General features: G+C 46.0%; 1 protein-coding gene across 1 annotated transcript in view; it reads right to left on the reverse strand.

Annotated features, from left to right (window-relative positions):
* LOC147730242 (multidrug and toxin extrusion protein 2-like) overlaps window positions 1–24,684 on the reverse strand; it is an 832,471-nt gene that overhangs the window by 563,851 nt on the left and 243,936 nt on the right. The window contains exon 8 of the mRNA XM_086955003.1: window positions 17,918–18,015. Within this exon, the coding sequence (XP_086811129.1) occupies window positions 17,918–18,015 (98 nt within the window). The remainder of the gene's footprint in view (window positions 1–17,917; window positions 18,016–24,684) is intronic.

Raw genomic sequence — 24,684 nt, forward strand, 5'->3', positions numbered from 1 at the left:
TGGTGCAATGAGAATTAGTGAGAGGGAGTGCTGCTGCGTCTCTTCCACTAACGGAATGAGTGGGAGAGGCGGAAAAGCGTATGCAAATGTGCCTGACCAACTCATCCATATCACTTTGCCTTTGGACAATGAGTGTGGATACCTGGCGGCGAAGCTTGGGCATTTGGAGTATAGGTGTGTGGCGAACAGATCTATTTCTGGCTGTCCCCATACTTGAAAGAAAGGTTGAAGAACTTGCGGATGAAGTTCCCACTCGTGAATCTGTTGTCTCTGATCACTCAACAGACCGGCAACCGGATTGTGAACTCCTGGTAGATGTTCTGTTAGTAGGTGGAGGTTTTGAGAATGGCCCACCTCCAGAGAGCTGTAAGGAGTGTGTTCCTCCCTGTTTTTGAATGTAGCACATGGCTGTCATTTTGTCTGCAGAGAGCGATGTGTCGCCGTCTACCACTACCAGATCTGTTAATTGACCTTGAGCTTGGTTCCACTGGCTTGCTAAGCACTCTTGCAGGGGGCGCATCTGGAGTCTTGCGTGAGGTACTACGAAAATGCAAGATGCCATCATTCCAATTAGTTGCATGAACACCCAAGCTGGTAGTGAGTGTTGCGGTTGAGATTTTTGTATAAGAGCTTGCATGCTTTGTATTCTTACTGGATTGGGGGTTGCAAGTCCTTTGGAGGTATCTATTGCGGCACATTGATACTGTTGAGACTGGGATGGTTGGAGATGCGATTTTGTTTTGTTTATAGTGAAAACAGAGTTTGTGTAAGTGGTGAATGGTCTTGTGTGCGTGCTGGACACATTGCTGGTATGACTTGGCTTTTATTAGCGAGTCGTCCAGATATGGGAAGACATTGATTTTTCCCTTCTCAAATGTGCTACTACTACTGCAAGACACTTTGTGAAGACTTGAGGTGCTGTAGTAACTCCGAAGGGGAGGACTTTCAACTGGTAAGGCTGACCGTCCACTACAAACCAAAGACACTTTCTGTGAGCTTGGTGAATGGGAATGTGAAAGTTGGCGACTTTGAGAGAGGAAGGACCTGCTTTAATGTGACCACATGGAAGTGGACTGACTATGTAAAAGTTTAGGGGTCTCAGGTCCAGTATAGGTCTGAGGGAGCCATCTTTTTTGGGAATAAGGAAATATAGGGATTAAACCCCTGTGTTTTGATGATTTAGTGGAACTGGTTCTATTGCATGTTTGTGCAGTAGAGCGACAACCTCCTGTATTGGGAGTATGAGATGCTCTTGTGACATGGGATGGTGTCTGGGTGGTATTTTTGGAGGAGTGGAAGGGAGCTCCAGGCAATAACCTGACTGAACTATTTGTCTCACCCACTTGTCTGTTGCGATGGAGTTCGAGAGAGGTAGGAATTGTTGTAATCTCCCCACAACCGGATTGGAATGGTCTGGGGGAGGGAAGTCACTGCTTGGGGGCGGAGGCAGTACAGGTGTTGTTACCTCTGCCTCTACCTTTAGTATTGTTGCCTCTGTATCCTCCTCTGTAATAACCTCTATTGGGCGAGAATTGGGTGGGGGGTTTGTAAGAAGAGGAGGCAGTATTGGTAGGGAAAGTTGTTAAGGCGCCCCTGTAAGAGGAGCGCCGAAAGGACTATCTGGGAGTTTGATTTTGCAAAGCTCCCATGGATTTTGCAGGGTCAGTATCCTTTTTCATTTTCTAGAGAGCGACATCAAACGTGGGACCACACAGATGTTGTTGGTCAAAGGGTTGATTGAGAATACTGATTTGTAATTCTGGTTTGAAACCAAAAATACACAGCCTAGCATGTCTGCATAAAAGTATGCCTGTATTTATTGCCCTTGAGGCTGTGTCAGCAGCATCTATAGCACAACGGATGGAAGTGTTCGTAATGACCTTCCCTTCCTGTATCAAATCAGTAGCCCTGGTCTTGTATTTGTCTGGTTGATGTTGTAGAAGGGTTACAAGCTCATCGTAGGTGAGCCCTATTGTATCTTGCCAACAGAGCTTGGGTGTTTACAATTCTCCAGACGTTGGCTGCTTGAGATGTCATACGTTTGCCTGAAGCATCTAAGAGTTTGGACCCTTTATCAGGGGGTGGAGCGTCCCCTGTTGTCTGAGAGTTAGCTCTTTTTCGTGCGTAGGAGACCACTAAAGAGTCTAATGGTAGTTGGCCTTTGAGATAGGTGTAACCTTGGGGTATACAAGGAGGGAAGAAGCCACTGTTAAGGTCTTTGTAAAGAGGTTTATTGGGGTTATTATGCAAGACAGCACATTTAAAGTCAATATACAGTTCCAGGGGACTTGGGGTAACTTCCTGCTTTGTCTTCAGGTGGAGTCTCCACAGCTCGGCCTTTGCGGCTTGCCCGGTATCCACAGGAAAACAAAAGAAAGGTGGCAATTACTTCACTGCCTGGCTTTACTTAATTGAAGGGGAAGGGAGTGAGGATAACTAATGTGGAAAGAAAAGAGACTGAACCACCATCACCAACGACCTCACATATATGGAACCCGAATTGCTGTGAAGTGCACAAAGCAACTGGTGTGTCCTGGTCCCTCCCGCTCCCTCCGTTACCCGGTTCCCCTTTCTTTACCTTTTACCAGGTAAAGTGATGACATGTCCAGTCTTTGCGTCAATAAGAAGAGTCTTTTGCCTTGGATCTGGACGGATTAGCTCTTCTATGGGAGAATCCTTTCTCAGAAGCGACTTGGCATGTTCAGGATCGAGCTGTTTGCTGGGTTTAGCAATGTTCTGTACAGTCTTAGGAGTAGATTGTGTTTTCGGTTCCGAAGACTTGTGGTCGGAAGCTTTTTTCGGTTCTAGTTTTTTCATCGGATCAGAGACTTTTTTCGGATCCGGAATTGTTGGTTCAGAAGCGTGTGTTGGGTCGACATGAAGTGAAGCATGTGGGTTGTGTGTTTTGGAGCCGGTCAAATGGTAGTGTGTGTGTGAAAGGTACTACAGGGGGGAGAAGTGAGGCATGGGAGCAGCTGTTGTGGCGGAGTACAGTGTTAATTGCATGCAGGAGGGAGGCTGTACAGTGATGGTGTTTGGTAGACCAGCGTCTGTGGTGCTGTGCAAGGTCCAGGCACAGACGGACATGCTGTTGGAACGACCTTGGCGTGCCAGCAGCACAGTGTCACAGCGGCAGCCATTAAGTAGGTCTGAGGGGGGGCGGAGGGCGGTGCTAGGAAAGGATGGGTAAAGGAGGCGAGAGAAGGCACACAAGAGATTCAATAAAGGAGCTGAAGAAGCGGAAAAACGTGGGAAGGCGAAGGCAGGAAACAGTAAGATGAACCAGAGGAGAGCGGGTGCTAAGGAAGAGCGGGTGCTAAGGAAAAGCGGGCACAAGGAAAACAGGCACAAAGAGAGAGAGTAGAACAAGGGCAAAAAGAGATACAAATAGAGAAAGAGTGGAGAGTGGAAGAGGACGCAAAGAGTGGAGAGTGGAAAACGTGCACAGAGGGTGGAGAAAGGGCACAAGGCTGAAGGCAAAAGAGAAAGAGTGAAAAGAACAAAGAGAAGGGCACAGGAGAGTAGTACGGAGCAGCTAGAAAAAAAAAAAAAAAAAAAAAAAAAAAATCGCAAGAACAAGGCAGGGCCACAAAGCAATGAGGCTGGGTCCGAAAGGCCCTTAGATGGTTGGAGGACCAGTCTAAGGGCCGTTCGGACCCGGCCTTGGCCCTGGGACCAAAGCATCTGCTCAACAGGATCACACAGCATCTGCCATTTAGGTCCTAGTGCGTGGGGGCAGATGGCGGGGCTAGGGAAGGGTGGGGCGCAGGAAACCAGAGAAAGCATGCGTGGGAGATGCATGTAAGGAGTGGGGGGGAGATGGGAACAAGCAAGAGGGGGAGGCGGGAACGAGCTAGAAGAAACACAAAGAGAACAGGCATGAAGGAAAGGCAGGTACAAAGAACACAGTCAAAAAGAGAAACAGAGAGAGAATGGAACAAGGGCAAACCGAGCCACGAAGAGAGACGGGAGAGTGGAAAATGGGCACAAAGAGAAAGGGAGTGGAAAACGGGCACAAGGACGAAGGCAAAAGAGTGAATCATAGTGAAAAGATAAAAGAGAAGGGCTGAGGAGTGAAGGGTAGAGGAAGGAACAGAGTGAGTAAAAAGAAGGAGCACAAGAAAGTGGCGGGCAGCGAGGCTGGGCTCCAAAGTGCCTTCGTCTAGTCGGACGACCAGTCCAGGTAAGTGGGAGCTGGGGCTATTAGTCTTTTAGCCAATAAAGGCGCGATTTGTACAAACTTCTTAGTTTTCTTCTATTTATTTGTACCTATGCCCAATAAACATTTAGGCAGTAACAAAAACTATTATGATTTGCGCATGTGCAGCACACCTATACAGAAAAGTTTTCCAATACATCACCATTTACGGGCAGTCCCATAATAAATAGCACAATGGCACTGGAGGCGTTCTACATATCTGTCAGTTAGCCTATTTCATATATAACTCAAGCAATATTGCTTGCATAATATATGTTCTATGAACAAAACTGAAATTTAAGAGTCTAAATCTGGTGTTACTAGACAATGTGTGTATATGTAGGAGTCTCCTGCTACTGCCCAAATGTCAAATATATTTTAAAATTTGTGTCCCCACTTTGTTCATGTTAATAACTTCTGTTTAATGGTGTCTGTTCTATGGCCATGTATAGCCTCATGATGACTTCCTGTTTTGATCTGCTAAGGCTAATAGTTCTAGCACTAATGATATTTGTGGCAACTCCTGAGTAAGGCCTTTTTTGCTATTCTGTGAATAGCATGATACTTAATGAACCGCCCCATATCTTACTGGAAAGTCTAATTCAGGAGAACACTTGGTTACAACATTTTGATTATGCCTGAGACCATACTTTGAAATGTCACTGGCACTGTTGTACTGCTGCCCTACACATCACTGAATGCTGTGATCAGAGATATTCTGGATGGTGAATTTGGTGGAGATTTGGAGTATATTGGAGAGTTGATGTCCACTCATGTGGGTATTGGATTTGGAATTAGTTTTCTTCTCCATTTGAGAGAGAAGCCGAATGATAGGTTACAGATTGCCGAGCACATGATCCACCCGAACTGGAACTGAACAAAGAGGTTCAGATTGCAGTTCTGGATAAGCAACTGCAGCCTCCAAAGATTGACAAAGCCCAATCTATTATGTTGAAATTCTCCTGCTGACGTGATGAAGTCCGACTTGCCACAACTGTGAATCTCTACGGAGGGTTCCTAGTGAGATGAAATGGTCTTTACTGGACCTTGAAGTGGAATCATCATCTCCGGAAGCACTGGGCATCCCACAGACCTTTGAGCATGTCACTGCCCTGCAATCGTAATTTTCTAATATCATGTGATCTAAATCATAATGTGGGGATGTGAGATGTCAACAAATAAGACGTCAAGTGATACAATATCAAAAGGACAAGCAACAGCTTGTGCCTCAATGTCAAACCATGCCTTGACTTCAAATGATGTTTCATGTCATCACAGAGAACTAAGCTGTACCTGTCGTTGAAGGAAAGCAAGTTGGGATTATCAAACGGGACTCGCTCGAATATATGTTTTGAGATCTTTGAGATTGTGAGGGTAATGTTGCAGTGGAAGGAGCCTCTTCCAGAATTGCATTAGATGGCTCTTTCCATATCTACTTGCTCCTCAGATCTTCTACTTTACCTCCGAGGCAGATGTCATCCCGGTCGTTAAGAGTTTCCTTTATTATTTTCAGGCACAATTCTCAGTCCTCTTGGTGCTTGAGTGGCAGACAGATGGCAATACAAATGTAATTTTCAGTTTTTCTACCACAGACATGGCACTTCACAAATATTGAAGGAATGATGAAGTTACTGTCATGGAATAAGTAACCACAAGAGGGACAAAAATAATGAGCTGAAATGCATTTGGAATACAGGCAAAAAGCGTGGCAAAATTGGGTGGAAAAAACCCTACAGCATTCTGGGAAGACTTCTCACGCAAACCGCAACAAAGAACTGAGGATGTGCAACAATAACCAATACAGGAGATAATGGCATATGGAAGCTGCTGATCGTACATTAAAAATCTAGTCTATGTTTTCCATCTTGACATGATCACTGCATAGCTGGTTTCAATTTATTTCATTTTCTTCATGGTTTTTTTTTTTGCAATAAAGTTAAAAGTAAAAGTTTAGGTTTGTGCTGCAAGGCTGGTTAAGTATTTCTCTTTTTAATTGAAAAATACCAACATTTTTAAAAAGAGAATCAGAAAATGTAGCCTTCAGGTAGACTAGCCTGTGTAGATTTCCATTGACAAATGTAAAAATTGTTACAAACATATCTTTGAAGTTAAAAACTTCATTCAGGACCCCGGTAAGGTTGTAATGTGGCAGCAATTAGGTTAAGCATTAGCAGAAGACATCCTGTATTTAGAGACTATCTTGTCAGTTTTGTGGATTCCATTTTGTATTTCTGTCAGCCATTTTGTTTGCCATGTGCTCTATCCTACCTTTCTGTTAACTGCTCTGAAATCTAGCTAGAGACGAGATATATTTAGCATCTTCCACCTTCGCACAAGCTCAGTTGAGCTTGCAGCTGCTGTAGTCTGTAACTGTCAGGATGTGTCCACCAGAATTAGCAAACTGTTAGCTCCTCCCACTTGTTGCCTGTACATTTTCAGTATGACCATATATGTACCTACAACCAGCATTTTGTACTTGTACTGCCTTCATTTGAGCCCCTGTGTGGGTATAAAAGGACCAAGCTCCTTCCATTCAGTGTGCTACGTGAATGTATTTCCACCTCGTGAGGTTTACTAAACTCTGTCTTTTCTATTCCCGTTTCTGTGCCAACTTCTTCCAATTGGTCTGAGGACTCTGTGCAGAGAAGGGAGAACCCCTAGCACTGGTAGGCCTTGCTGAGGCCCACTACTACAAATTGGCGCTTCCAACGTGGGGCTCATTGGCGATTTTAATGCCCGAAGGAATGGTCGAGACGAAGGATTGTAATCTTGCTTTGGACGCGATCGCTGCTTGAGGAGACCAGAGTCTTGGCAACCACTGCGTTTTTCCTTTCTTTCTGATTTGACCATCCAGGTGGCACTGGTCCTCAACTGAGAATCCTTCTGTTGATTCACCGTGCAGTGACCATTTGGTCGATTTGAGAACTTGGCAGTTGGAAACTGGACACCATTTGATTGGTAAGAGCTGTTCTGCGGCACTTGCTGTTGGTTTTTTGATGACTGATTGGTAAGGTAGTTTAGTAACACTTACTGCGGCTTTTGTTTGTAAGATTGGCCAATATTAGTATTTGTTTGATAATTATATAATCCATTGCAATTCATATAGGCAGGTAATGAGATTTTTCTCTATTTCAATTTGTTTGAACTATGCAACGTACAAAGAGTACCTTAAGCGTTACTTTGATTATAATACTGCATATTCTGCACTATTTTTGGCATGCCTGTTTCCAGCACACTTCGTAGGAGGTGTTGCTTTTGTAGTGGTACCGGTTTGAAACTAGACTATGCACAACCGTCTTCCCCCAGAGGGTACGCCTAATAGGGACATGTATATTAGTTATGGTATTTCTTCCATAATGTATAGCACATTATGGAACAAATACACTCGTAAAGATCCTGAGTTGCATTGGCCTATGCATGGGTTATTTGATTTGCGAAAGATTCAGTATGTGGAGCAACAATAGTTTAAACGAAAGGCTAGGCAAGATATGTTTGGCTGTGTGCGAATGTGGGAGAAAGAAGTACATGAGCGAATGAAGCGTGAGCAAGCCTTGATTGAAAAAGAACAACGTAAGACCATTGATGCGAAAGCATTGGAAATGAAAAATAGGGAAATTAAAGAAATTAAAGAGAGGAAAGATAGGGAGCGTCATTTACAGGTAAATGGCCAATACGCTGTTCGTAGACCTCTTTATCCTATTCTTAATAAACCCCAAGATGATTCTCTCTTTTTAGATCGTTGTCCACCTCCGTATACTCTTCCTTCTGCTCCTCATGAATCAGATGAGGACTCTTCTACAGATCAGGACAAAGCTCGGGAAACTCGCTCAATGTTATCTGCTGAACGTGCGTCTGAGATTAGAACTAAAGCTGCTTCTGAACATTTAGATAGTATAAAAGATTGGCAAGAAAGGGAGCAAATATATTTTACCATTACATTTGCCGCAGAGGTTAATGAACGGTTTAGAAAATATTCGGTAGAAATGGAGCCTGATGATGTAGCAGCTGATTGTAAACAACTACGTGAAGGTCTTTTTGTCTTCCCCCAGGTGGCTGGCACGATCAGACGCTTGGTTAAACTGCGTGTGGACGCAGTCCGTTTGAGAGAAGAGAAAAAGGCAGCAGTCGCAACTGCACCAACATCCCGAATCAACATGGCATGAACTTCTACTCCTGAAACAGATAAGAATGTTGTAATTAATGTGAAACCCATGCGGGAAGCTGCGCCTTTATATGTTCCTCCAAAGGGAACGGGTACAAGTGATGATAAGACTTCTGCAGATGCAAAAGGGTATTTTATTTATAATTGGGTTTACACTCCTTGGAATAGAGCAGATGTTATGGCCCTTAAAATGCATTGCCTGATCTGCAAAAGAATCCAGCAGTCTTTTATGAGGAAGTTGAGGGTGCCATTAGCTCTTGTACTATGACTTTGCCTGATATTGATTTGTTTTTTGGACTAATATTACCGCCTGATATGTGAAGAACTGTGCGTAAAGTTGATGATCGCGCGACATTTGGAGCATTGTGGAAAGATTTAGAGCAGTTAGATGAAGATAGAGAACCTGCACAGAAACCGTGTCCGTTAATTTTAAATCTTCCGGCAGCTAAATTAGTTAAGTTAAAGACGATCATTCCCCCTAAAAAGATAGATTGGACAGTGTTAGTGACTTGCAAGCAAAAGGTAGATGAATCAGTTTCTGACTTCCTCACACGCTTTGAAAAAGCATTCCACGATTTTAGTGGCAAGTCATTGACAGATGACACGGGTAGGCATCTGTTTGTCAATAAATAGGTCTCAAACCTTTTGCCAGGAATAGCTATTGAGTTCATGGACTACCTCTTCTCCGGTTTCTCTCCTAACTATGCCTCAGTATTATGACCGACAAGAATTAGAAGCTAAAAGTAATGAGGATAAAAAGTCTAAAGAGTTGAAAACAAAGGTTATGTTGGCTCAAGCTTATGGCCCGCCTTCTAGAGGTAATGATAGAGGTGGGAGTGGATCTTATGGTTCGTCCTTTCCTTCCTATACTCGTTCGAATGTGTCTGTCGATCAGTGTGCGTACTGCAAGAAATTTGGACATTGGCTTACTGATTGTCCAGTACTGCGTGCTCAGCAGTGTCCACGTGGTCGGGGACAAATGAGAAATCGCTCAGGATATTCAGGGCCTAGAAGAAGCACGAATGATCGTGCTAGGTTTGATACTAATACACGTGGGCAGGATGGGTTTAACACTTTTGATAGAAGGAACCAATATCAAATGTCAGACTATGTGCCGTCTGATTTACAAGATTCTGCTTATGCATAGGATTGCCTAGGATGGGGTAAGGAATCAGTTGAAGTTCCAGTAGATCAGAGGGGTCCCTATGTTACAGCACATGTTTTGGGTTCTACTGATCAGTTTCTGGTGGATACAGGAGCTATTCGTAACATCTTGTCTAAACACTTGGTTCCTAGGGCTCCCCTGTCTGGCTTAACTATTACATCGATAGGTTTCGAAGGAACACCTTCCCTTAGCCCGCTGTCACAACCACTTGCGTTCCATGTTGATAAATGTACTGCTCCAGGATCATTTTTGCTCTCTCCAAACACACCAGATAATATAGTGGGGCTTGATATGCTCAAATATTTCAGGGCTACGATACGATGTTCTCCGGAAGGAGTACGGGCTATTTTGAATGACAACTACCCTGTGATTGAGAGATCCTGTATTGTTAAAGAGGACATTGCATTAGCTTCACTCCCTAGTACATTGTGGGCTACTTCAGACACTGATGTAGGACAAATGGTTATTCCGCCAGTACATATTAGGGTCAAGGAGGGTGCATCTTTGCCAAGACTGCCTCAGTATAAAATTTCTAGAGAAGGAGAAGAAGCACTTACACGCATTGTTCACGATTTGCTTAAAGTGGGGGTTCTGGAATAAGTCCCTTACAATGTTTGCAATAGTCCGATTCTTCCCATTTTGAAAAAAGATACTGACACCAGGATTTATAGATTCATCATTGATTTAAGAGAAGTCAACAAGATTGTAGCACCGCAGTACCCTGTGGTTTCTGACATAACGGCATTACTTACCATGGTCCCTCCAACAGTAACTACATTTTCTGTAATCTATTTGAAGAATGCTTTCTTTTCGATTCCTATTCATCCTGATAGCCGATATTTGTTCGGTTTCATTCTGAATAATCAATCATACAGATTTTGTAGAGTTCCTCAAGGGTACACTGAGAGACCGAGTATTTATAACCAAGCCTTAAAACAACAAAATTCCTTTACTTTGTCTAAAGGAGTGGCTCTCATACAATATGTCGATGACATCTTGTTGGCAGCTGATACGCCTGAGCAGTGTGAAAAATGTACTTTGTCTTTGCTTTCTTTTCTTGCTACACACCATCATAAAGTATCACGAAAGAAATTGCAATATTGTAGACTGAAGGTAACCTACTTAGGTCACCTCCTGTCTAAGGAGGGCCGTGCATTGACACCAGAATGCATTCAAGCAATTTTAGATACCCCAGTACCTTCCACACAGAAAGATGTCTGTGCGTTCATTGGTTTGACTTTGTTTTGTAGGCAATGGATATTGGGCTTTTCACACATTGTTAAACCGTTGCTAGAGCTTTTGACTAAAAACACTCCGATCCCCCTTCCATGGACAGATGAATGCCAAAACGCTTTTCATCAGTTGAGACAAGCTCTTTGCTCTGCACCAGTGTTAGGCACATCAGCTTACACGAAGGCGTTTACACTCTATGTACACGAGAAAGATGGTTGTGCATTGTTAGTTTTAGTACAGACACACAGGGACAAGCAGCGTCCCTGCGCATACTTTTCAGCTGTCCTTGATCCTGTTGCTCGTGCGTTGCCTGGGTGCTTCCGTTCAGTTGCAGCGACAGCTGTGTCCATTCGTCAGAGTGAAGGGATAGTTTTGTCACACAAACTATTTGTGCTAGTACCCCATGCAGTAGATGCCCTTTTGAATCAGACTAAGACAACACTTAACTAATGCTCGTCTGACAGGATACGAATTGACATTGTTAGAACCTCATATTACCTTGAAGAGGTGTGCGACACTGAACCCAGCCACTTTGTTGCCATATCCTGCGCCTCAGTCTCAGTCAAAGGAGCTTCACGATTGTATATTCCTTACTGAGGAACAGACAAAGGGTCTTATCGATTTACAAGATATGCCCCTTTTAGATGTAGATGGGGAACTGTGGGTTGATGGGTCCTGTTTGAAGTTACCAGATGGCACGACTTCAGCTGCTTATGCAATTACCATGCTTGAGACAGTAGTGGAAACAGCTCGCATACCTCAGAAGTCGGCTCAAGCAGCTGAACTAATAGCTTTGACACGAGCGCATGAACTTGGCACTGACTTGTGTGTGAACATTTACACGGATAGCTGCTATACTTTTGGAGTGGATCATGATTTTGGGCTACTCTGGAAGGAGAGAGGCTTTCTTACATCCCACAGGATGCAGATAATGCACAGAGAATTAGTACATAATCTCTTGACTGCACTTACATACCCAAAGAAAGTTGTTATTATGAAATGTAGCGCACACAAGAAAATCAATGACAAAATAGGACAAGGCAATGCCTTTGCAGATCGCGTAGCTCGTGAGACTGAGTTGCAGCAAAGCACTACATCCATGTACGTAGTAAAATCACAAGCGGAGCGTTGGCATGACGCTGGAGAAGAAGTATTGGATATACAGAGAACTGTTTCTGTAGCAGAACTTGAGCAATGGGCTTAAGAAGGAATATTGGACGATGAGGGTTGTTGACGTAACAAAGAAATGAATAAGTGGAAATTGCCTGCAGCCTATTTACAACCTATGATTCAAATGGCACATGGGCTAGCACATGTTGGAGATCTAGCAATAACTGAATTGCTTACGCAAGTTTGGGAGCATCCTGAAATTCCCAGCATAGCTAAAAGAGTAGTACAGTCCTGTTTGATCTGTTGGCAGTATAATCCTAGAAAAGGGACACTGACTCCTACAGGAGGGTTTGCTACACCAACCGCACCTTTTGAAGTTTTGCATATGGATTACAACCAACTTAAACGCTGCAATAATTTGAAATATGTCCTACTGGTGGTATGTGCCTTCAGCAAATGGATAGAGGCATACCCTACAAAGGATAAATCTGCTCGCACCACAGCAAAGGTGCTTCTAAAGGAGTTTTTCCCTAGATATGGTGTTTGTAAGCTTTGGTGGAGTGACCACGGACCTCATTTTATTGGGCAAGTTGTTGAGTATGTCCTGAAAGGATTAGGAATCAAACAGATTCCATACAGTCTTCCACCCGCAATCAGCCAGATTAGTGGAAAGTTACAACGCTACTTTAAAATTGAAGTTGGCGAAAATACTGGCTTCTACGTCTTTAAAATGGCCAGAAGCACTACCTTTGGCATTGTTGTCCAGAAGATCGGTGCCACACTCACGATCTGGGCTTACACCGTATGAGATAGTATTTGGGAGACCAATGAACATTTGGGCAGTTCCTAAATCACGCCCCATACATGATGTTCCTTGTGTTCTGTTGAGTGAATATTTGGCACAGTTAACCGACAGTTTGATCTCTATTCATCAACAGGTTCGAGAAGCGCTTCCTGACAGATCTACAGGTGAGGCCCACGAACTCCGTCCTGGCGACCACGTGATGGTCAAGATCTTCGACAGATCAAACAGCTTGGAGCCGAGGTGGCAAGGAGCAGAGCAGGTGCTCCTTGCGACAAGGACAGCAGTTCGAGTGACTAACAAGAAGAATTGGGTCCATAGCACACAATGCAAACGTGTGTCGCCTGCCTTGGTGGAATCTGCTGTGCTGACGGACCATCAAGAGATTCTGGAGACGGAGAAATGTCAAGTTAGCTCACCTGACGAATCTGCGGAAGTCTTCCCGGACCACACGATCGCTAGAGACCAAGGAAAGAATCTGCTTTGCTGAAAAAGATAGGTTGAGCTACCGCCCTGGGTTAGTGAAAAGCAGACGTGCTATAATTTTAATAAATGCATTACGAAAGCGGCAAGCGTTAAGTAAATAAATAATTACGCGTATTTGCTATACTTCAAGCGGAGACGTGCTATACTTTTAATAAATACATTACAAAAGCAGCCAGCGTTAAGTAAATAAATAAATAATTAGGCGCGGCCGGTATAGTTAAAGTGGACGTGTTATAATTTAAATATATACGTTATTAAAACCAGAGGGCCTGCTGAGATGTCGTGGGAGGAATAAGGAAGATCATTTAAGAAAAAAGTGCTTACCGACTTATGAAGGAGACCGTGTAACGCCACAAGTAAAAGATCCAGTCCTCGTGGGAGGTAACAAACGTCGACAAGGCGGTAACAAGGAGCGACTAACGAGCCTCGTATTCAATCATCGGAAGCCAGCATTTACCAAGGACAATGACACCAGCCAATGAAAAATATGGGAGGAGAGTAGGCGAGGCTTCCACAGCATACTCTACTACAGCATGCCTCGCAGAGCAAGCAGCGCATGCGTGCTGCTGCTAGGCTCAACCTAAACAAACATGTGATGACATGTTTGCCACTCGGTGGAAGGCACGTTGCAAAGGTTGACTGGTCCCATTTCTGTTGCTTATTGCTGTAGTTGGGTGTTAAACTAATACTAATGCGATATAACCTTTTTCCACAAAACTAAACGGATTTAAAATGACAAAATGAAGGAGCAATACTATCGCAGGATGAGCTATTCCTCATAATTTGCTTTTTCTCACTGCATAATTTAGTCAGCTTTACCACATAACTTGGTAATCTCATGCCACATAATTACAGTAGCCCAGTCTTTAACTTGTTAGCTAAATAATTTGATGGGAGTGCTGCTGCAAAATTCACCACATTATAATCATGTCAATGAATACTTGGTGGGGGGTATAAATCCAAAACCCATGCACAGCATCAGGCTTTATTTGCGCCTTTTAAATATTTAATGAGTAATCCTTCAGAACCCTTTAAGCCAATATTTGTAGCAATTGAGCTGTAAGAAACAAAATGAACACCATTGTTTTAATCAAAATGTTCTTATAGTCGCTATCACTTTCAAAGGTTACCAACTACCAGAGACTGCACTGGTACTGGACTTCTTCTCCTACCCCTGAAAGTACAGTTTCGCCTCCAGTCATAAAGGCTGCATCCCAAGCTGAGGGAAAAGAAACCTGAGGTGCTGGACAATGTGTGGGGGTTCAACTCACCCTGCTTCCACCACTTTCACTGAATCTTGGTTTTCAGCAACAGTACTAAGCATGCTGGGACATGAAGGCTTGAAATGTAAATTGGGAATAATACTAGGGGGGGGCAAAACATGCGTAAATCTTCGTAGCGGAATAACGCACAATTACCGCACAATTGCGCAGAATTAATCGAGAAGAGTAGATCTGCATTTAGTGCAATTTTCCTAGCATAACAATGCTCCCTCACATCCACAATGGACGGAAGAATACATTTTTTACTTATATATAGTGGTAAATGCAATAGACCATGTCCAGTTATGGCGAGTCGCATACGCTAATTGTGCACTAGCGGTGGGATTTTCCCCCAACTTACTACCAGCATTAAGTGCTAGTTTCTTAGCACAAAATACACCCTTGCATCTAAAATAAACAAAAGTATGCGTTTTGCCCTAAAGAAATAGCACTATATGCAACATAACACAAACAAAAGTCGTTAAATGTGCTGTTCTGTTAGTTTTTTTTGTTCCAAATTACTCTTAATTATGGGAGTGGACATAGTTCAGTTATTATCTGTAATTGAGTGTCAAAGATATCCGATTACTCTGGGGTCATTACAATTACTCTCAGGCATAGATAATACAAGCCTGCCTCAGCATGTACAGTACTGTTGACCACAACATCCCGTATGGCTAAAAGTCATAAAAGTAATCCACATGAAATCAGGTTTGTTGACAGCTGAGCGGACATCACGCAGAAGTGACATGATTTATTTTCCCGGCTAAGCCCATTACGATCTCCCATGGTAGGGAAGCTTGCTCCATGAAAGATTATGAGTTGATGAATGGCTCAGCATATTTTGAGAGGCAAATGCTTTAAAGTAACCGCTGGTTGGAATTCTCCTAATCTTGATGTATCGACAGTAAGAAGAGGGGGCCCAAAGGAAGTAAACTATGTCACATAGCGGGAAGTGACATTAAAGGAGTACATTAACACTGCCAAATCAAGACATAGTATAGTGTCTACATCCTATCGGCGTGTTCCTATACTGAGCATTATATACAAATAGTCAATGTTAATATTCTTTCGCCATTCTGACACCGAGGAAAAAACACAATTAGCAAAAACATTAGGGTAATCTGTATCTCCTTAAACTAAAGAGAGGAATCAAACACATATGCTTCTCTAAGCGCAATAACTAAATGATAACAATAGTATAGTGCACACGTTGCTGACAGAATGTGTTCCTGCTTTAAGCACAGAATGCAAAAAGAGCATTGCTTATTTTTGAAATGCCTCCTTCAACTAAACACATAATTGCAGATAATGCCGTATGTGAAGCCATTTATACATGACACAAATAGTGTTCATAACAAACAAAATATTACCATCTATGTGTAGTGTTTTGTCAATGCTGCATCGCCACCCAAACTCTCCCAAGTATATGCAGAACTTTTCACCTCAACACCAACTTTAGCAGCAGACTTTGCTTGGATATGTTAGCAGATAACCTTTGTGCCAGGAGACGAGGTACACTTTTGTTGTGTTACATCAGATGAAGATGATCCCAGTTTCACCTCAGACCCAGGTGGCACTCCCTACAGATGCTTCTTCATCAAAGCATCACCTGCACTTTTCCCCGCGCTAAGATAAAACGGAGCCTGAACTGCAGAGCGCGTGCTGTGTGGATTGGGGATAGAACCACACCTGGGGAAGCCACGGGGAGGAGCTCGCCGAGTCTCCCCCTCTCATCTTCCCTCGAGAGGCCTCTTCTGGAATTGATGCAGGGGGTGTTAGGGGCCAGCGGCACGGTTGTGGTCCAGATTGGCAGCGCAAGGTGGGGCCCGCTGGGCATTGCCCATGACGGGTCCAATTTGTTCACCCAGCGTCCCACCAGCTTTGAAGACTGCTTTTCGCATAATGTGGCGTATAACTCTGATAAACATCTGTTCTCAATCCCAGACCTTACAATCATAAAGCGCGCACAGCATCAAGGGGTTTCACTCGCAGTCCTTTGTGTTTTTGTTTATTTTTGCATGATTATGATGAGGGGAATTATTTGTACGCAGTTCAGATTTATCTGCTTGAAGAGTGGCTCTCCGCAGACATTGCTTTCCCAAAAGGAGCGAACCGTATGCAAGAATTTAGAAATACTCTTGTTATCTACTCAAAGCTTGTATTTAAACTCAAACTGCCAGTTGACCTTTTTACATTTCAGGATTTTTCTTTGCCGCACAATGAGACGGCATAGAAGACATTGATGCAGCGTTAAAAATGCCACTTTATAGAGACAGCTCTGCACTAACAAGAACAACAATTCCTGGCAACATCTTACAGCCTTATAGCACCATCCTCGCCATTAAAGTATGGATTCCCAGCACCCCACAGGCGTATACAATCAACACATAACCACATACTTCAATATGCTGACGGTTAACACCAATAGTTGTCAGCAGCAAAACATTCACAACCAAATGCTCCACTGGGCATATCTGTCCCATACAAATAGCATACTACAAACACACTGCAATATGACGCCACTGCAAGGCTTACCTGGTACTAGGAAAACAAGCATTGGCCGCACAGCAGTAAAACCGCGCGGCCGTGAAAACGATCATCTTAAAAGCACGAGCCTCGCGCTGCAGTAGGGGAGGTGGCCAGCGCGATTCCTTTCGGGAGCATGCGACCATATGGCGCCGTGGGCTCCCAAAAGGAAATCGCCAAGATGTGCACGCATTACATTGGAAGCAATGCAACACATGCATGTCTTTGCCTCCAAAGCTGTGGTGATGGCTACAGGTCTCTGTCCTATGCAACGTATGCGCGTTGCGTAGGCGAGACCTAAAAAAGGACATGAATGCCTCTACTTTCCGAAAATTTTAAATGCTAACCATAGGCATGGAATTGGATTTATGCTACTAGGACAAACTCCTAGAATACTTTAAAAAACAAAAAAAAATGTTTAGCCTCTTAAGTGCTGCGTCGGCCGACGGCAGCACTACCTCCCCAGTGCTGCGCACGACCATTGGACGTCCATTCAGCACTAGTTCCAATGGACAGCGCAGCACTGGGGAGGGATATTTGCGCCGCATCTAAGGTGTTAATGCCAGTTCATAGCATGAAGCCATTTTGCAAGCATGTTTTCCTTATGTTTCCTTATTTTCTGTAGAAAACTGTAGAAATCTCATAACTGCTTTTTAGTATATTAATTTTAGCCACATTATACTCATCTAACTAACAGCTCTGTAATACTGCACGTGTATCTTTTCTTGTACTCCTTTACATAATTGTATGGAATGTCAAAGAACTCAGCTACACAGCTGAATTTGGTTTATGCTGTATAAAATAAAATAAAAAACTGTGGGTAATGCTGGGCAAATTCTTAAATAAAACGGTATTTTATAAATTTTTAAATACAAAAAGTCTTTCATCAAAGTGAATAAATGTTTTCCTACATTGAGTCTAAAAAAGGTAGCTAGAAAACAATCATGCACATTCATAGAATATACCTCACCTTCCCAGGTTTCCACATATATTTTTCTGCACCAAATGAAAAGGAAAAGCATGCCAGATAAGGCAAACTGGGAGCAGGTGTTCGCCCATGCAGAGCCTCTACAAAGAGAAAACAAACAACACATTTTAGGAGTTTCCCAAAATGTTAGATTTTTATGGCAAGCTCCTGTTTTTCTTTAATGAGTTACTAAATCATTTCCAAACCTTGTCTGACGTGATCATAAATAGTATCAGGATATGGATATTCAAATTTCCATCTGAGTCATAGGTATTGCAATTGTTTGTAGCCATTAAATAAAGCATTTCATGCTCATACTCCTCTAATTTTATGAGGCATGTTGCAAAAATAAAGCTCATTACAATTAGAAACGAACAAGTTACTTACCTTCGGTAACACATTATCTGGTAGAGACTATTTAGCTGCAGATTCCTTACCTTTCAATTTCTCGGATGTGAGGCTGGATCCAGAAACTTTTGCTGAGCAATACTCCTTGCAAACGACGTCGGTCAGCTCCGCGTGACAACGTCGGCATCTGTTATGATGTTGCAGTGCCTATATAAGCGCCACCCAGGCGCGCAGGCGTCAGTACTTTTCGTTTTTTTCCACGCAAGAAGCACAGAGCCACAACGTAACTGACGTAGTCATGTGCAAAACTAGGGCCCTGCTGAAAAGGGGAGTAACCGTAGCACTACAATATCAGTCCGCCAAGCGGGAGGCATGGGTGGAGCTGTAAGGAATCTGCAGCTAGATAAAGTCTCTACCAGATAATGTGTTACTGAAGGAAAGTAACTTGTTCATCTGATAGAGAAGTCTAGCTACAGATTCCTTACTTTTGAATCAGATACCCAATCCACACCTTCCCGGCGGTGGGTTGCGGACTCACATCCTAAACTAAAAAAGTCTTGCAGGACTGAATGGGCAAAAATCTGTCCCTGTGCACTTATCCAACAAGGCAGTAATGTTTTGCAAAATTGTGCAAAGATGCCCATGTCGCTGCCTGAACGATGTCTTGGACTGGGACACCCGAGCCAAGGCCATAGTTGCAGCCATTCCGCTGGTGGAATGAGCTCTTTATCCCTTATGGGCTGCTTCTTTGCCAAGGCAGAACATATCTTGATGCCGATAACGACCCAGCAAGAGATGGTCCTTTTCTGCACTGCCCTTAACATTTTTGCTCCCACGTACCCCACAAAGAGTTGGTCATCCACCCGCAACTCTTTTGTGAGGTCAAGGTAGAACGACAATACTCGTTTTGTGAGTCTAGTCTGTGGAGACGCTTCTCTTCCTGGAGGCATGCAGGGGAGCAAAGAAGGTGGGCAAAGTGATGGACTAACCAAGATGGAAAGGGGTCACAACCTTTGCAAAAAAGGATGCCCTGGTGCGAAGCACCACCTTGTCTTGAAAGGAAATAAGATAAGGAGGCGAGCAAGAGAACGCCTGCCGCTCACTCACCCTCCGAGCAGATGTAATCGCCCCTAAGAAGGCTGCTTTGATGGTCAAAAGCTGGAGGGGACAAGTGTGCAGAGGCTCAAGGGGAACACACATTAGATATCTAGGGACCAAATTAAGGTCCCACGGTGGCATAACAAAGAGCATGTGTCGAAATAAGTGGGAAAGCCCTTTTAGAAATCTATTTACAAAAGCAGACTTGAAGAAAGAGCACTGGTCTTGCAGCCGCAATAAAGCAGACAGAGCAAAAAGGGAGCCCTTGAGAGTTCCCAAGGTAGAGCACTACTGGGCAAGAGTTCGAATGAATAAAATGACAGTAGAAAGAGGAGCAGAAAGAGGGTCAACTGACCTTTCTGTACAGTATAATAAAAATTTCTGCCAACAGCAGGCATATAACTATATAATAGTGAACGGCCGCCTGGGTGGCCAGATTAACGTGCAACACACTCAAAGTAGTAGGAAAGTATACATTAAAATAGTGGCACGTGGGGGCGTGGCTAGCAGCCAAGCATGGAGGCAGCCTAGCGTGAGAGCTCCTGAGGGCACTGTGGCCTTTTCATAAATCCGTCACCTTTATCCGCTATCGGCGGCGGCGATCAGGTCCGGACACGAAGCAGTGTCACCGGTCCAACTTTCCAGTGAATCTGAAGACCGGAGCCTGCCGCAATCCGCGCGGCCAATTCTGGGCCTACCAGCGGAGGGACAGCACCAGCCTTGCGTGGTGCGCTGGCCCGGCGGAAGTGAGGCCGAGTCGGCCTGGGGGGGGTGAACACGTCCCGGCTCCTGCCCGACAAACCGCAACATCACCTGGGGCTATCGACTAGTGGCATTGACCCACGGATTCCACACAGGCGTCGGCACGTCACCTGTGCAGGGCTGGCGGCAACACACATACCGTGGAAAAGCAGACTCAGACTGGAGCGCGCCACGCGGCGCCGAATCCTCACCTTCCCCCCCTCCCCCCCCCCCGGGAGGCCTGGCGTGTAGCGCGAGACGGCAACGGCGACCTTCGCGCCTCATCGGCCCGCAGGATCGAGGTGTCAGCGGCAGCGAGCCCCGATCAGCGGTAAGGAGCACTGGTGCCCCCGGGGGACGAGGACACGTAGTGAATGTGGTGAAGCACACGGGGACCCACGGAGGAGGCTCGGGCCCACGTATTATCCCAGACGCAGCAGCCAGGTGCGGGGGGGACACGGATCCTATCTACCAGGCGGGAGAGCTTGCAGCCTGCCTGGCCCATAAGCGGGGGTGCGGCCGCCGAGAACCGGACCCTCTGCCATCCGGTGTACAGACGCGAGGAGGTCCTGCCCAAGAGACGCCACCTGGGGGCCACCGAGACTGTCCCTGCGCGAGCGGGGTCTATTGAGGGGCATAAACGCAAACCACGAGACGCGACCCACAGTGAAGCGCACAGAAGCACGCGCAGTGACCGCAGGCTCTGCCCGACAGCGCTACCACGGCTGGTGAGGCCCGTAAAGTAGAGGAGGGAAAGGTGGTACTCCACTAACGCGTGCCGGCCTACTGCTCCCTGGTTGGTAACTAGGAACTGCGAGACAGGTCAGAGCGCTGTTCGCGACTCAGTAGGACAAGGCTACGGATTCCACGAGCCCCAGAATCATGGCGGGAAAAGGAACAAGAAGCGGGTCCACGCAGGCCAAACTGGACAAATTTGCCTATGGACAGCAAAGTCAGCCGCACAGTACGGGGCGCAACTCCACGGGTAATGCCCATGACGCAGAAGGAAACAAAAAAATCACGTTGGAAGACATTATGAGAACCCTCTCAGAGGTTAAAACAACAGTGGGCGCCATCTCCTCCGAGGTCTCGTTGTTGCGGGCAGACCTTCACAAAATGGCGGAAAGGGTGTCTCAGGTGGAGGTGGTCACGAAATCTCTTGTGGAAGACACGTCGGACCTGCAAGTGGCCATGGAGCGCATGCAGAAAGTCACCAAGCTCCTGCACGATAAGCTGGACGACCAAGAAGGGCGCTCGCGGCGCAACAACGTGCGCATCCTTGGAATTCCAGAAACGGAGGGAAAAGGGGCCATGGACCTCTACGTAGAGGATCTTATAAAGAACAAACTGCAGCCCAAAGGCCTGTCCCACTTCTTTTCGGTAGAGAGGGCGCACAGAGTTCCGGGAGGTCCCCCCAAGACAGGCGCGGCGCCGGTGCTGGCAAGGCTTTTCAACTTCCGTGACAGGGACGCGATCCTGCAGGCGGCGCGAACCTCACCACCGGTGAAGATCCAAAATGCAACTTTAGCTTTCTTCCCGGACTACACAGCGGAGGTGGCCAGGCGTCGTAAATTGTTCACGGAGGTGAAAAAGGCACTACGAGATAGAGAATTGCCGTACTCCATGCTATTTCCAGCTAAATTACGGATTGTGGCCGAGGGAAAGACATGGTTTTTTGACACGCCGGAGGTGGCGCAGGAATGGCTGGAGGGCTGGAGGCCAGCAGGACGGCGACACCGCTCACAGCGGGACCGGCCGTCACAAAGTGCCGGTGAATCGATGAACAACCAGACCTCTCAAATCGCCCCGTCAAGAGGGAGCAGAAGAAACGGAATCAGATCTTGAAAGAGACCCGCTGGACTCTGGACAATTGGCACCGGTCTGAATCCGGACTGTACTCATTTGGGACTGAGTGTACCGCGGAGAGCCTTAGACCTGGCGTAGCTGAGTAGGGTGGGCACAGGCAGTGCCCGTGGGAGACTCACCGACCCCACGAGCAAGCAAGATGGTTGGGGAAGGACTGAAGCACTCTGCAAAGTTGGGGAAACGGGCGGGGGTCTGTCCGTGGAGCAGGGTAGCAGGGAGGGGGGATGGGACTGTTAAATTTTTGTTAGATTTCATGTTCTTGTTTGTTGTCATCACTCAGCATGCACACTTTTCTACCACCTCGAATGTCGCCAGCTTCCTACATAGTGGGGCGCCAAACAATACTTGTGCCTGCCCTACGGGCACACTACATGCGACATTCTCACATCCACTCAATGGCCAGGCCACTTCATAACTTACCCGCTGAGGGCTCCCCTGTAACGACAATGGGGGTTCCCCCACTACGCATGCTAACCTGGAATGTCAGAGGCCTGGGAGACAAAATAAAAAGAGGCTTGGTACTGCAAGCCATAAAGCGACAGAGCCCAGACCTGGTCCTCTTGCAAGAAACTCATCTCTCGGGGTCCACCTGCAAGGCACTTGATAGGCGCGGCTACACAATGGCGATCCATGCAGAATTCACCACCGGCTCCAGGGGGACGGGAATACTGGTGAAAAAAACAGCTCCCTTTATCATAACACATCGCGAGGCGGATGACCAAGGCCGCTTTGCTGCATTACATGGCCAGTGGGAGGGCAGATCTCTTAATATAGTATCAGTATACATTCCCCCAGCGTTACAATCTGTGGCCCTGCCTGCCCTAAGCAAATTTCTCCTCAACCTCCCTGAAGGGGACACGATTATCGGGGGGGACTTCAATGCCATTATGGATCCACTTATGGACACCTTTCCCTCTAGGACCCGGCCACGAGGAACTGCATCACTCTCAGATTTCGTGGAAGCCCTGGGCCTGGTAGACATCTGGCGGCATCTACATACCGAGGATAGCCAGTACACCTACTACTCAGCGGTACATAATAGCCTGTCCCGTATAGACTACTTTCTGGCCCTGGGGTTGGGACTGGGAATGGTAGAAGCAGTTGACATCCTGCCCAGGGGCATCTCTGACCACTCTCCGATTGCACTATCTCTTACCACCGGGGGGAAAAAAGGTGCTAGGATCTACCCAATTTACCCCAACTTTTTAAAACTCCTGAAGATTCGGAAGAAACTTACATTGGCCACGACACAGTATTTTGATGAAAACACAGGGACGGTAGCGTCCCCGTCAATCTTGTGGGAAGCGTACAAAACAGTCCTCCGGGGGGCGGCCATTGCAGCCATAACGGGGCACAAGCGGGACTCCCGGAAGGAACTCACAGCATTAGAACTGGCACTCAGCAAAGCTAACACTGCACACATGGCAAACCCCTCCCCATCCACGACACACACCCTCACGATTCGGCAACAGCAATACCAGGCTCACCTTACAACGACAGAGAAAGGGTACATCGCAAACACAGCACACAAAATATACGATGTGGGGGACAAAGCGGGTAAAATGCTGGCATGGTTGGATAAGAGGGGAAGTGGAATGAAAGGTATTCAGAGATTGCGCGCGGAGGACGGACGGACCTTGACGCACCCAGAAGACATAGTTCATGCCCTGGCGCAACACTATCAGAAAATATACACCCCAGACAGGGTTGTCACACGGCAAATGGCGGCAGCGACGCTAGCAGACATAGCCGTCCCCTGCATCACGCAGGAGGATATGGAAGCCCTAGAAGTAGACCCAACGGTAGAGGAAATTCAGCTAGCAATCCAGGCATTACAGTCTGGAAAAGCACTGGGGCCGAATGGGATACCAGTGGAATGGTACAAATCCATGGCTCCGGAACTCAGTACCCCACTGCTGGCCATGTATTTGGAAAGCAGGGAAAAAGCAGAATTACCACTGGATCAACGCACGGCCACGATTGTGACGATACCCAAACCAGGGAAACCCCCGACTGAATGTACCTCGTATCGCCCGATATCATTGCTCAATATTGAGGCCAAGATATTGGCTAAGCTTCTGGCCACCCGCTTGATGCCACACCTCAGTACATTGATCCACCCAGACCAGTCAGGCTTTATGCCTCACCGGAGTACAGCGCTGAATCTACGGAGAGTGCATAGTGTAATGGCTCGTGCGCACCTACTCACAGAGTGGGCTGTAATTCTTTCCCTCGACGCTAAGATGGCGTTCGACCTCGTTGAGTGGGAATATCTCTTCATGGTACTCGAACGTATGGGATTTGGGCCGAAATATATAGCATGGATAAGACTGCTCTATACGAAGCCAGTCGCACAAGTAGTGGCAAACGGCCACATATCGCCGAGGTTCCACTTAGGTAGGGGAACTAGACAGGGTTGCCCCTTATCCCCCTTACTATTTGCGCTAGTGCTGGAGCCCCTGGCTATTCAGATTAGGACCACACCCTTATTTGCGGGCATTAAATGGGAGGAAGGATGGGAGGACAAAATCTCACTATACGCCGACGACATGCTCATCTACATGACTGCACCTGACGACGGGGTCCCCGCCCTGCTAGAACTCTGTAACGCCCACGGGCACTCGTCGGGCTACACCCTAAACTGGTCAAAATCGGTCATGTACACGTTAAAAGGCCCGGCACCGAGGTTGCAGGATGGCTGTCCTCTGATTGCAACA

Source organism: Lissotriton vulgaris, chromosome 2_1 (genome assembly GCF_964263255.1).
Source record: "Lissotriton vulgaris chromosome 2_1, aLisVul1.2, whole genome shotgun sequence".
Lineage (NCBI taxonomy): Eukaryota > Metazoa > Chordata > Amphibia > Caudata > Salamandridae > Lissotriton > Lissotriton vulgaris.